This window comes from Doryrhamphus excisus, chromosome 11 (assembly GCF_030265055.1).
Source record: "Doryrhamphus excisus isolate RoL2022-K1 chromosome 11, RoL_Dexc_1.0, whole genome shotgun sequence".
NCBI classification, from domain to species: Eukaryota; Metazoa; Chordata; class Actinopteri; order Syngnathiformes; family Syngnathidae; genus Doryrhamphus; species Doryrhamphus excisus.
Genome location: NC_080476.1, coordinates 10,263,434 through 10,278,367, shown reverse-complemented (window position 1 = coordinate 10,278,367; position 14,934 = coordinate 10,263,434). Strand labels below are relative to the sequence as shown.

Below are 14,934 nucleotides of genomic sequence, written 5' to 3'. Positions count from 1 at the left end.
TCTTTGAGCATGACCATGAATTGATGAAGATATATCCAGTCGTATCCTACTAGAGCTGTCCTATCTAGTCTTTGACCATGACCATGAATTGATGAAGATATATCCAGTCGTATCCTACTACAGCTGTCCTATCTAGTCTTTGAGCATGACCATGAATTGATGAAGATATATCCAGTCGTGTCCTACTACAGCTGTCCTATCTAGTCTTTGAGCATGAACATGAATTGATGAAGACATCTCCAGTCATATCCTACTAGAGCTGTCCTATCTAGTCTTTGAGCATGAACATGAATTGATGAAGACATCTCCAGTCGTATCCTACTAGAGCTGTCCTATCTAGTCTTTGAGCATGACCATGAATTGATGAAGACATCTCCAGTCGTATCCTACTAGAGCTGTCCTATCTAGTCTTTGAGCATGAATATGAATTGATGAAGACATCTCCAGTCATATCCTACTAGAGCTGTTCTATCTAGTCTTTGAGCATGAACATGAATTGATGAAGACATCTCCAGTTGTATCCGACTAGAGCTGTCCTATCTAGTCTTTGAGCATGACCATGAATTGATGAAGATATATCCAGTCATATCCTACTAGAGCTGTCCTATCTAGTCTTTGAGTTATATCCCGGTTCTTGTTTGTTATTTGTTTTTTGGATTTTTGTATATTTTGTGAATGTCTACTACATTCATTCATATCCTGTGCATTTCCAGGGGGCTAAGCCCCCCCTGTCGTCAGAACCTAGTGATGCCCCTCATAAACAAAATAGCGTCAGTGGAAAAGTTTGGACACCCCTGGTCGAGCTATACTGTAGATGTGGTTTACAAAACATTCCCTCTGTATCAATATCGGTATCAGGTGTTTACTTGGTATCGAATCGATATTTGCAGTATCATCAATACCCAGGCTTAACATCCACAAAACTGTGAGAAAATGACTTCAAAAATGTTTCATGACTAAAAAATAGGAGCATGGGAAACAAAAGGATACACGGAATACAGATCATTGGGGAAGCCATTAATTAACAATTTAAATGAAACAATAGCTGAGCTGGATTAACTTTTCAAGTAAAAGGAGGCTTCTTTGAAGTCGGACATCACTGATGACTTTCTTGCAGTTCGCTTGGTTTCACTTCCCATTGTGTGAATTTAAGTGGGAATGGGAATGGGAATGGCCTGGGATTGACTGGGGACCAGTCCGTTTTGTATCATCTCTCACCCAAAAGTCAAATGGTTTTCCTGTGGTATTCTGTATTGACTCTTTCATAAGTAATTTCATAAGTAATACAGTCATTTCATGTCCCTCCATAAAACATGAGGGAAATAGGTTGTTTCCTTGAAAAATGATTCTGTTTATGTCATTTATATTTATGTGTTAATATTTATGTGTTATTCTTAGCGCGGTGGCACGGCGGTTGAGTGGTTAGCGCACAGACCTCACAGCTAGGAGACCAGGGTTCAATTCCACCCTCGGTAATCTATGTGTGGAGTTTGCATGTTCTCCCCGTGCATGTTTTCTCCGGGTACTCCGGTTTCCTCCCACATTCCAAAAACATGCTAGGTTAATTGGCGACTCCAAATTGTCCATAGGTATGAATGTGAGTGTGAATGGTTTGTCTATATGTGCCCTGTGATTGGCTGGCGACCGGTCCAAGGTGTACCCCGCCTCTCGCCCGAAGACAGCTGGGATAGGCTCCAGCAACCCCCGCGACCCTCATGAGGAAAAGCGGTAGAAAATGAATGAATGAATGAATGTCTACTATATTGGGTAATGCGAGTGTAAAAGTGACTGTAGGGGTGCTATTTCATGTCTGGAGGCCTCTAATAATATTAAAAATGTTATGTAGAAGGTGTGTAGAGTACCCAACCGTGATGATGGTGTACCATAACTCACTTTAATGTGATAAACAGTCACAAGACAAAGTGTTTGTCTATATGTGCCCTGTGATTGGGTTGCCGACCAGTCCAGGGTGTACCCCGCCTCTCGCCCGAAGAACAGCTGGGATAGGCTCCAGCACCCCCACGACCCTTGTGAGGAAAAGCGGTAGAAAATGAATGAATGAATGAATGAACATTCTTAGCGCATAGTCACACTAGAGACCATTCATAATGTCATGGACTGTTTGAGTCTTTGTATTTTCTTTCTTTATCTTGAAAAACCTGCAAGAAATGGTACGACTGACCTTGTATAGGTATAACCTTAGACTATACCACTTTTTGGACACCCCTCGGAAAAGCTGGAGATCTGCAGATACGGATGAAAACCTGAATAAAACGAGACATTTGTTGCCAAGTGGTTATGACAACAGTCAGTAGTCTTCTTGCAAGCATGAAGGCCAACTGAGGTGACCAAAGTTGAACATGCTACTTCAACTCCGGGATATTTTTGGGACCTTGTCTGGTTTTTGTCATAGAAACCCATTTGTCCAGCTTGAGACAAGCCGGAGTTTTCCACTTTCTTTCTCGGAATCAACAGTGTTGACTGGCTGAGGCCCCGGGGACGACAGCAGCACCTGGTTCCTGACTGGACGGTCTGTAGAAGATTTACAATCCATGCCTGTCGCTTTTTTCAGCACCATATGGAGCTTCCAATGTCTAACGCAGTGTTTGGTTTTCAGACAGATTGGTAAACTATGTCTGTAGTCACATCTGCACGGAAAACGTGGCTGCCAATCCGCATCTAAGGCGTCTCAAACCACTACCATTCATTCGCATTCATATACCAGTTTATACACCAAATATTGAACTTTCCGATTTCTGGACAGCTATCGTTAGCTATGAATGGGCTGCATAGTATTTATTTACCGAGTGGACATGTGACACAATAAACACTTCCTGGAATGTTCCACCTACGGCATTTCTTATGAATAAAGTGGCGACTCATTGCGTCTTACTGTGTGCTAAAGACTTAGCATGTACGAGAGGGTAAATACGCACGGATGATCGCACGTAAGCTCACCGATGGGGCTTGAACCTCTTCATCCTCGCTGACCACCTCCCACAGTGCCATCTGCTACCCTTTTTTTAAAGGAGGCCACGGCTCTGTGTCAACTTACTGGTTTACGTGTGTGTGTGTATGTGTGTGTGTGTGTGTGTGTGGAGACGTGTGCACTGAACCAAACAGCAGCTCTCCCGTATTACACATGAAAACAAAGCTAGCATCTGATTTATTGATTTCACCTTTTATCCCGCAACACAACCTTGATGACGCCACCATTCATTTGCTGATTTATTTCGTCCGCTAACGTGGGAACCTTTGCTTCCATTTGGTGTAATCAGCATGCACTCACAGATGTGTGTTCCTGAGTCTTTTACAGGGGTGTAAATATTATTATATCATGTAATAAGTCACTTGTGAGTATTTGGGTATCACTCTTGGATGATATACGTATTTGTGTAGGATTTCAATATCACCATTCCTGGCATGCTTTGGTTTATGGTTGGCGATGTGTTATTTATTGACTGTATACTGTAACGTACTGTAACGCAATACGGAACCATTTGTTCCCCGACTGTACTGAAAACCGAGGTACGTGTCTATTATGGTGTAGCGTTACTCCCCTACTAATAACTACAGTAATCCCTCGGTTATTGCGGTTAATTGGTTCTAGACCTGACCATTTTCCTTAAGGAATGTTTGCTCTAGTCCTATCGCACTAGACCACTAGAGATGTCCTACCTAGTCTTTGAGCATAAGCAAGAACTGATGAAAACATCTCTTGTTGTATCCTACATGACCATGAGCATGACCATGGCTTGATAAAGATATCTCTATTCGTATCCTACTAGAGCTGTCCTATCTAGTCTTTGAGCATGAACATGAACTGATGAAGACACTTCTAGTCGTATCCTACGAGAGCTGTTCTATCTAGTCTTTGACCATGTCCATGAATTGATGAAGACATCTCTAGTTGTATCCTACTAGAGCTGTCCTATCTAGTCTTTGAACATGACCATGAATTGATGAAGACATCTCTAGTTGTATCCTACTAGAGCTGTCCTATCTAGTCTTTGAACATGACCATGAATTGATGAAGACATCTTTGTTTGTATCCTCTTAGAGCTGTCCTATCTAGTCTTTGAGCATGACCATGAACTGATGCAGATATATTTCATTGTATCCTACGAGAGCTGTCCTATCTAGTCTTTGAGCATGACCATGAACTGATGCAGATATATTTCATTGTATCCTACGAGAGCTGTCCTATCTAGTCTTTGAGCATGACCATGAACTGATGCAGATATCTTTCATTGTATCCTACTAGAGCTGTCCTATCTAGTCTTTGAGCATGAACATGAACTGATAAAGACATCTCTTGTCGTATCCTACGAGAGCTGTCCTATCTAGTCTTTGAGCATGACCATGAACTGATGCAGATATCTTTCATTGTATCCTACTAGAGCTGTCCTATCTAGTCTTTGAGCATGAACATGAACTGATAAAGACATCTCTTGTCATATCCTACTAGAGCTGTCCTATCTAGTCTTTGAGCATGACAATGAACTGATGCAGATATTTCTTGTTGTATCCTACTAGAGCTGTCCTATCTAGTCTTTGAGCATGAACATGAACTGATGAAAACATTTCTAGTTGTGTCCCACTAGAGCTATCCTATCTAGTCTTTGAGCATGACTATGAATTGATGAAGAAATGAAGGAAATGAAATATAGAAATGAAATATTTTGCTTTCATGAAGTAAAGTCATCCCTGCAAAGAGAATTAATTGATGGCTTTGTGGAATCGGTGGGTGAGACACATCAGCAATAAAATCAGTGTCAACATACCATTAGAGGTTTATTTGGTTTATTTGGAGCAATGCATCCAGAGCAGTGACTAAATTGCTTTTTCTATTTGTTTTGAAGTGTCCTTATAAAATTGGCCTATTTCTGTACGAACCATTCTGTTTTGCTTGGTCTGCTCTGTCACCCCATCATGCTAATATGCATCTTGGTGGTCCTGGCTGCATGGATGGGAATCTTGGTCCAAATGCAGGGTGAGATATGAGTTGCTTTTGCAGATTAAATCATTGACTGAATTCTGGATTCAGTGGTGGGCACTGTAAGTACGGAGTGTCTGGATTCATATTCCGACCTTGTACCCTGGTTTTATATCATCCTGTGATGTCCTGTGAAAAAGAAGGAAATCACACTGTTTTTTTCAGTGGTTATTAGAGCCATGTGGACATGAAATAACACCCCTATAGTCACTTTTAAGTTCATTCATTCATTCATTTTCTACTGCTTTTTCCTCACGAGGGTCGCGGGGGTGCTGGAGCCTATCCCAGCTGTCTTTGGGCGAGAGGCCCTGGACTGGTGGCCAGCCAATCACAGGGCACATATAGACAAACAACCATTCACACTCACATTCATACCTATGTTTTTGGAATGTGGGCGGAAACCAGAGTACCCGGAAAAAACCCACGCATGCACTGGGAGAACATGCAAACTCCACACAGAGATGGCCGAGGGTGGAATCGAACCCTGGTTTCCTAGTTGTGAGGTCTGCACGCTAACCAATCGACAGCCGTGCCACCACTTTTAAGTTCATATTACCCAAAATAGTAGATATAATCAGATAATATATATAATATATATATAGTATATCCTGATATTTTGATTTGAAAATCTATGTTGATTGATATCGGAGGTATGGATTTTTCAGTATGGAACCGCACATCACTATGTGCAATTCCTCATGGCAGGTCCCGGAAGGATCGTTGAAGGGGGTACTGTCTTGATAAACATGCACATAGATATTGATAGATAAAACCAGGGCAGCGAAGCCAACTCAACCTGGCCAGTGAGTCTCACTCGGATTGCTAGTATTGGATAAAATTATCATATATTTTCCGAAATAACCTGCATTGGGTCCAAACCCGCCACAGTAATATCAAAATTGAGTCTTCCAAGACGACTGATGGGGTATGTCTTCACCCTGCAAACTGCCAACAGGTCCATCTGGTATTTGGAAAGCTGTGCATCCATGTTGTGGTTTGCATTCGCAATCCTGCAATGTGTTTGGTTGTTGTGGGATCCTCCAAGTGGTAACTGGCTGGTGTGAGAGGAATGACAACTGGTTTGCCCGGGGAGGGAAAGCAGCAGGAGGCTTTGCTCATGTGTAGTCTGGTGGCGCACATGGCTTGGTTTTGCTACAATGATGACACCACTTCATGCTTCATCTTCTTGACAGGGGTGTCAGGAGTGCCCCTCAAGGTGACACGGAGTTTAAGAAACCCATCCATTCATTTTCTATGCCGCTTACGGGGGGTGCTGGAGCCTATGCCAGCTGAGTTTGGGTGAGAGGTAAAGTATACTCCGGATTGGTCAATTTAAGAAATTCAAATACAGTAATCCCTTGTTTATCACAATTAATTGGTTCCAGACCCGACAGTGATAAGTGAATTTCCGCAAAATAAGATACCTGACTTTATAAAGAAGGTATCCTATTTTGGAATTATGGCATATAAACCTATTATTTTTTTAACATTATTAGAGCCCTCTAGGTATGAAGTAACACCCCTATAGTTTCTTTAAAAAAAAACTGTTCTTGGCCTTCTAAAGAAATTTTTTAACATTATTAGAGCTCTCTAGACATGAAGTAACACCCCTATAGTTTCCTTATCCCAGCTGAGTTTGGGTGAGAGGTAAGGTATACTCCGGATTGGTCAATTTAAGAAATTCAAATCCCGTAATCCCTTGTTTATCACGATTAATTGATTCCAGACCCGATAGTGATAAGTGAATTTCCGTGAAATAGGATACCTTCTTTATAAAGTCGGATTCCTCCTTTTAAATTGAATAATTTCTGAGTTATGGCATAGAAAACCTGTTCTCTGTCTTCTAAATACGTTTTTTTAACATTATTAGAGCCCTCTAGACATGAAGTAACACCCCTATAGTTTTCTTATCCCAGCTGAGTTTGGGTGAGAGGTAAGGTATACCCCGGATTGGTCAATTTAAGAAATTCAAATACAGTAATCCCTTGTTTATCACGATTAATGGATTCCAGACGTGATAGTGATAAGTGAATTTCCGCAAATTAGGATTAATTCTTTATAAAGTTGGATTCCTCCTTTTAAATTGAATAATTTCGGCGTCATGGCATAGAAAACCTGTTCTCTGCCTTCTAAATACATTTTTAACATTATTAGAGCCCTCTAGGCATGAAGTAACACCCCTATAGTTTCCTTTTACACTCAAATTACCCAATAAAGTAGATAATACTTTAAATAAATTACCCGATAATAATATAACCCAATAATAACCCAATAAATTAGACTCCTGGTCTGTAACATTGGTGCAAAAGTTAGTTCAAGTTCCTAATCACTTTTATTGCACTGTTATTGCAAATGTCTGTAATTGGAGGAGAATGACAATGTTAAGCTAGCAGAAGGGTTGCTTTCTCTACTCCCAATGGACACCCCCCCCCCCCCCCCCACACATTCCCAAAAAGAGGCAAGTAAAGAAAGACATCTGCATACAATACAGTGTTTTTGGAGAATGAACAGAGAGAGATAGTGCTGTTGTAAGTGCTGGAAGTAAATCTGAGGATTCAATACATCTCAACCCACTTCTATTATTCAAAGGACACAAGGAACACAATGAAAACAAGAGGCAGTGTTGTGTGTGTGTGTGTGTGTGTGCATATGTGTGGATGTGTGTGTGTGTTGCAATGTTGTATTTCTTTCCATCAAGCTCACACACTAGAAAGCTTGATGCATTTGGTGCATAATTTAGCTGTGTTGTATTTGTCTGTACCCTGGGGTGAGGTGGGGGTGGGGGGGCGGGGGGCGTAACATTGTTCCGCGGAAATAAGTGAACTGCATAAAGTACATGTGCGGCTATGTTACTTGTACCTGTTCCCACTCAAAATAGAGCTCTCCCATATGAATGCAGCACATTGTTCATGTACAACTACTGTACGTGCATACGTGCACTGTAGAGAAGCTGCGTATTATTCAGAGCACAGTGGGAATCAAACCTTTAATTTTTGGAAAGTTTTACGATTCATTTAATATTATCATTAGAGTCATAGTGGATATGCTGGACCCGATCCAAGCTGTCTTTGGACAAACTCCACACAGTGATTCTCCAAGAGGGGAATCGAACCCTGACTTTGTGTCCAACATGCTAACCACTCAATCACCGTGCGGCTCATTCCTTAACCAGGAATAACCCAAAGTTAAAACGACACTTGTATTGAACTGATTAAGCTATGGAAAAGCAACAAAATTGATGAATCCACAGGTTTATTGCACAGTTTATTGCACAGTTATTGTACAGGATATTTGAAGCAGTTTTGTTATGCAGTATGACGGACCTGTGATACTTCACTACACACTTTGGATGTAACATCCTGTTGATGTCTTTATGGTTTGTGAATCAGGGTTTTTTTTTTATCAAGATTTGAGATTTTGCACTTTCTTCCACGGTCCTTGAAGCATACACTCAGATTCCTTCTGTTCATCCATCATGCGACTATACTGAGTATAGTTCATGCTTCTCAATAAATCTGGTGATTTTCCAAACCGTCTCAACCGTGACAACTCTAGCGACTCTTTCTGGCATCTTGGGATGCTTTTCCAAGGTCCGCCCAGCCCCGAAGCAGTCGCTAGCGGTCAGCGCAGCCAGCTCCCGCGGCGGCACGCTGAGAGCACATAGCGGACCTCTACACCCCACCGCATCCCAAGTACAAAATGACTCACGCACGCGCCAGGCGCAATGCCGCCAGCTGTGCCAGATGTGATTAGTACGCTTCGAGACGTTGAGAAGAATAGTCTGAATATTTAGCTTTATTTGTTTTCCTTGCATGATTATCTCATTTTTCTTGTTACGGTCATGTTGAGAAATATAATTGCTCTCCGCCGACGGCATCTGCACTCCAGCCTCTGACCTTTAGCTGTCTTCCTTTGGCACGACAACAACCAAGTGGCGTGTTCATGCTACATGCTACATGCAAGATAAATCTTTGTCGAAATATTCCAAATATATTATTGGCACTTTTAAACTGTAATACCAGATTGCATACTGTACCATGCACAAGATAAATACTGTGTGGTCCCAGGTAGAAGTGTGTTTGTTCCCAGTAAAGGATTATCCTGGCATGACAGCAATAACAGACAAGGCTGGAATTTCAGGTCCATCGGGACGCTATCACATATTGCCATCTGGCTGGTTGATCCATGGATGACTTGTGTATAAAGACTTCCAGTATTCAAGCTATGCTTGTGAATAACAAATACCCGTATACAGTACATCGTAGTATGCAATTAAACTCCATCTATACCAATATAGATGGTATGATGTTCCACAAAGACACATTATGTATTATATGTGTATTACAAATACCATAGTTGCACATAGTGACCATGTAACGGCATACATATTTATCAGTAAGTGCTCCATCAACAGTACAATAGTACAATAGTCAACAGTACATCAGTCACAATGGGAAGCTGATGAAATAGATTAAAGCTCAACAAAGAATAATCACATTCATATTGACTCTGCCTTGAAATCCTTGACACACACACACACACACACTCACAGACTAGCTTTTCCAATAGGACAACGCTTCCCGATGGCCCATGGGAGCAGAGCGCATAAAAGCCCCTTAGTCTAATTCTATAGTTCCCTTTGGCAAAAAGAAAAAAAATAGCATCGCACCACAGAATCAACATATTTGTCATGACTTTCTGATACTGGGTACTGCATTGCTACTGACTTTGTGGTTATTTACAGTCCTTATTTCAAAAACACAAAAAGTATTAGGGTCACAATGAAAGGGAATTTGAACATGTCCCTCGAGGAATCTTGCGGAATTCCAATTCGATTCTGTTCTGTACACAATATCCAGGCACAGCTAGGGTGTTTAGGCGATCCAGTTTGGTGGTCCTGAAGGCATCATGACCAGTGCTGGGCACGTTACTTTCATTCATTCATTCATTCATTTTCTACCGATTATCTTCACGAGGGTCACGGGGGGGGGCTGGAGCCTATCCCAGCTGTCTTCAGGCGAGAGGCGGGGTACACCCTGGACTGGTGGCCAGCCAATCACAGGGCACATATAGACAAACAACCATTCACACTCACATTCATACCTATGGACAATTTGGAGTCGCTAATTAACCTAGCATGTTTTTGGAATGTGGGAGGAAACCGGAGTACCCGGAGAAAACCCACGCATGCACGGGGAGAACATGCAAACTCCACACAGAGATGCCCGAGGGTGGAATTGAACTCGGGTCTCCTAGCTGTGAGGTCTGCGCACTAACCAGCCACATGTTACTTTAAAAAAGTAATTAGTTATAGTTACTATTTACTTCTAAAAAAGTAACTGTGTTACAAACTGAGTTACTCTGCTACAAAAGTAACTAGTTACCAGTAAAAGGAACTATCCCCCCCCCCCCCCCCCCCCCCAAAAAAAAAGTTGCTCACACAAGACGTGAACAAAGTTTTTTTTCGGGGACATTTTTTCGTTGCTTATGTGCTCTAAGCACCCGCCCACCCAAGTCCTCTGATTGGCTGAGAACGCAATTTCACTAAAACCTCAGCCAATCCTTATGTGGTTATCTCACCCCCTCCCTTGTTGAAAATGGTGTCGAAAATGGTACCGGCGTTATGCTAACAGTAAAAGTAATTAATTAAATTACCCGTTAGTGAAAAAAGTATTATTTTAAACAGCGTTATTCCAATCACTGATCATGACAGGTGTTCTGGTGCCGCTGTGCACATTTATGTGTCATGTTTGCCCCCCCCCCCCCCCCAAAAAAAATGTGGGTAATGTGTATAACATACTACAACGTCCACAATCCATTGACCTGTTTGTGTACTGTTTGGATATGCTAACTGCACGACTGTGAACAGCTGTTCCAGTCCTACTTACCATGGTCGTCCTTGTCCTCACATGACCTATTTGTTTTGGTTCATTACGTGACTATTTCCTGTTTTAGCAATAACCCCATGGTGCCAAACAAGCTGTAGGTTTCTCCCTTGTTGTAGCTTTGCATTTAACTTTGCATTAGTTTATGTCAAAGTAAATATGCTGTGACTACAATTGATTGGCGTTTTATATAATGTCTACTTGCATACATGAACGCACATCTTAGCTTATATCATTAACAATTTATAAGGTTGTCAAGCCATTTCTAAAGCTTTGGGACTACAGCAAACCACAGTAAGAGCCAGTATCCACAAATGGCGAAAACATGGAACAGTGGTGAACTTTCCCAGGAATGGTGAGCCAACCAAAATGATCCTAAAAGTGCAGCAGTGACTCATCTAAGAGGTCACAAAAGACCCTACATCAACATTGAAGGAACTGTAAGCGTTCATTATTCCATCAAAACTGCTCGTCTCAATTTTTCCAGAAAATATCTTGATGATCTCGAAGGCCTTTGGGAAAATACTCTGTGGTCCGATGAGACAAAAGTGGAACTTTTTGGAGGGTGTGTGGGCAGATTTTGGAGTGATTTCAATTTATATTTGGCTGTGTCATGTTTTGTTAATGTTGTGTTGTTACAATGTAAATAGTTATAATTTTTATAACTAAATAATAATAATAACAATATTATTATATATTAGAATCTAATTATAATTATAATTTATTATTATAATTATTATTATTTACTTAATTATTTCTTTAATAATAATAATATATTATTATTATATTATTATTATATATTATAATATAATAATTATTATAATTTATTATTATTATTATTATTATTATTATTATTATTATTTACAAATGTAATTACCCATGCAATTACCCATGTTTTAGCTGTGTATAAACGTATGAATGTTGTATTTTAATGTATCTGTTTACTTGCTTTTATTCCACTCCATTTTTCTGTAAAGCGTCTTTAAGTATTTTGAAAAGCGCTATACAAATAAAATGTATTATTATTATTATTATTAAATAATACAATCCGTTTTTTGGTGTCCAAAGTGCAGCCTGGGAGCCATTTAAGTCCCTCGCCACGTGAACTATCCAAAAATGTTTTTGCATGGATTGGTTTGAAAATGTAAAAGTGGAGCTGAATCCATTTGGAAAAAAGTTTGGGACAATAAAAACAAGCTGTGGCGCAAAAATGGCCCCTGGGCCACACTTTGGACACCCCTGCTCTGAATAAAATGCAAGGCATCACAAGGACACAAGCCTCCCCCTTCCAACTATAAATTGTTGCCAATGTGAGTGATGCTTTGGGTTGCTATGGAAACCTAATATAATTCCCTCCCACCCCTTCTCTCTCTCTCTCTCTCTCTCTCTCTCTCTCTCTCTCTCTCTCTCTCGCTCTCTCTCTCCCCTCTCTCAAGCCCACACCAAATCTCTTTAGGCTACTTTGCGCATGTACCGCCGCTCACAGCCAGCATTGCATCGACTCCAAGATGGCGAAAGCACGTCTGGTGTGCCTCCTGACTCTCCTCTCAACTCACTGTAAGTACAACAAACCCCCCTCACCCCAAACGGGAATCCTCACATTGTGCCTCTTTCTCAGCGCGGAAACACCCCCGTTTAGCACCATTCACTTCTGCCGCTGTTTGGTCGCCATTTCTGTTATTCCGTGTTTGAAGTCAGGTCCGTTAAAAGCTAAAAGTCATCCCGGACTGACAGCAAGTCAGAGTGAGGTGTGAATTTGTGTGTGTGTTTTATACAGACGCCATTTTAACCGAGTGGAACGCTTTTAAGCAGCTTTTGTTTAGTTTATCAAAGCCGTGGTTTGAGTGACCCGAGTGGGTGGGGGGGAATGGGGGGGAGAAGTTTCTCAAGTTGAGAAGGACGGCCTGTGAATTAAAGATGGTTTGCGGACGTGCCGTTAACTATTTAGCGTGGCGGTGTTGGGAAGTAGTGATGCGAGATAACGGTTTCCTCCAGCGGGGGAATAAAGGCAGGCTGACCGCGGGAGGAGCTAGTCCGGCCGCGTCCTCTAACCCCCCTACCCCCACGCGTCCCCCTTCTTCCCCCCCTCCGCTTTTTTGCCCATGGATCTTTTCAAACTACACCAGACACGATTAGCCCCTTTATCGCCATTTTATCAGCGCACGTCTGGGAGTGATGAGCCCATAATACACCTGTGGAAGCCAGCCGAGTTTAGCCCGCTTGAGACGGCCTCGGCGATGGCAAACATTGCAGGGAAATCTGAACCTCCACGATGACTTACCGTTCTAGAATCCACTTGTTGCTGTGTCATGCAGCCAGTGTGGAAATCAGGCTTGTTTTTTTCTCTTTGACTCCGCTCATTCTGTAGATTTTTGCCCTGTATCTGATTTGTGTTTATGGTAATGGTAATGGTTTGTTTCATTTGAACATGAATCAGATTACAATTGAATGCATCACATAATCAGTTCACAGTTCCACATGTCCAAAAGGAGTAGGAAGAAGCAAAGCTTATTAAATCCTACCCCTCCATCTGGTACTTTTACAATCAGTAACTGTTACATTTGTTCACTTCCTGCTTTCCTAATATAATTTAAGTTTTTTTAAAATATTTTTTTAATGTATTTTTATTTTTTTACGTACCGAAGTACGAGGTGATATGACCATACAATGACATAATGGGTACCATAGTAACTGTCAATATAGTGATATATATATATAGCACATCATGACTGGTTCAAGACTCTTCATCCTTGTATTTAGCAAACATCAACTGCTTGTATTGTTTCTTGAATTGGCTCATCGTTGTGCATTGTTTGAGGTCCTTACTCAATCCATTCCATAGTTTAATTCAACATACTGAAATGCTATGGCTTTTTAACGTAGTCCTAGCATATAAGTGTTTCAAATGTAGTTCTTCCCTGAGATCATATTTCTCCTCTCTTGTAGAGACGTATTGGATGACATTGTAGGTAATTGGTTACTTTTAGCCTTATGCATTATTTTAGCTGTTTGAAGATGAACTATATCAGCAAGTTTAAGTATTTGTGATTTTAGTGTAGGCGGCATTATGAATTATCCTTACTGCCCTTTTTTTGCAGTACATTTAGCGAGTTTTATGTCAATGTAAACAGTATAATTAATTTTTTTTTCCAAATGTCAATATAAATCCCATCTGTATCCGATATACTGCAGTACTGAACGGTCAGGTTGCGTATATCTGATTTATACGATCCCATACTCTGCAGTGTGATCTGTTTAAGATAACCAGGACTACGTCTAGATTCAGCAACAAGATAAAAGGTGTTTGTCCTGCAACAACAGTCATCAAATGTAATAAAATGGATACACATTAGGGGTGTACCAGTACATGTATTCATAGTCGGCTATTTCTGTATGGAACATACAGTTCAGTTCCCACGCGGTGCATGCACACAGATAGGGAATCAATGTGGCCCCCTTGTCATTCTTCAATTTTCCTGTATATTGTATCTATATTTTAATTATTTTTTTAGAATTATTGGAGTTAATTAAAAAACACACACACAAGAGCTAAGCAGTTTTTACCCAAAATGAGCCAAGGTATGCACAGGGGTGTATTTAGTAATTTTAGGCACAATCATCCACCTCCGAAGGCATTATTATTACCCAACAAGTCAATCACCTCTGGAATAGGAACATTCAGCAACGTTTAATCGAGGTTACCGTTTTAATGCTCACATTTTTGTCACTCTCAGCTTCATCTCCGGAACTACTGTATTCTCTTTGGCAGACATTGACAGTAGCGGTGCTGATGTCCTTGTGTGTGTATGTTTGTTGTGACTGTAAAAAGGTTGACACCATTGGTAGTTTTGATAAAAGCTGTTTGTTTTCCTCTTGCATTCTCCTCTACTCTGCTTCACTGGGGTAACTGTTTCATTTTTTTCCGAGCAAGTTTGTTTTGCTCCTGTCTCTGTATCTGGTATAGTCCATTGAGTGAGACGGGACGGGGGAGCGTCCAAACGATCATGATAGATTACGCATTTTGATTTTGAATAGTCTTTATGAGATGAAACA

At 40.9% G+C, this 14,934-nt stretch overlaps 1 protein-coding gene across 1 annotated transcript in view; it reads left to right on the top strand.

The window, feature by feature from the left end:
- Positions 1–14,934, top strand: part of LOC131138601 (junctional adhesion molecule 3B-like) — a 66,015-nt gene that overhangs the window by 9,331 nt on the left and 41,750 nt on the right. The window contains exon 2 of the mRNA XM_058087659.1: positions 12,318–12,438. Within this exon, the coding sequence (XP_057943642.1) occupies positions 12,390–12,438 (49 nt within the window). The 5' untranslated portion in view covers positions 12,318–12,389. The remainder of the gene's footprint in view (positions 1–12,317; positions 12,439–14,934) is intronic.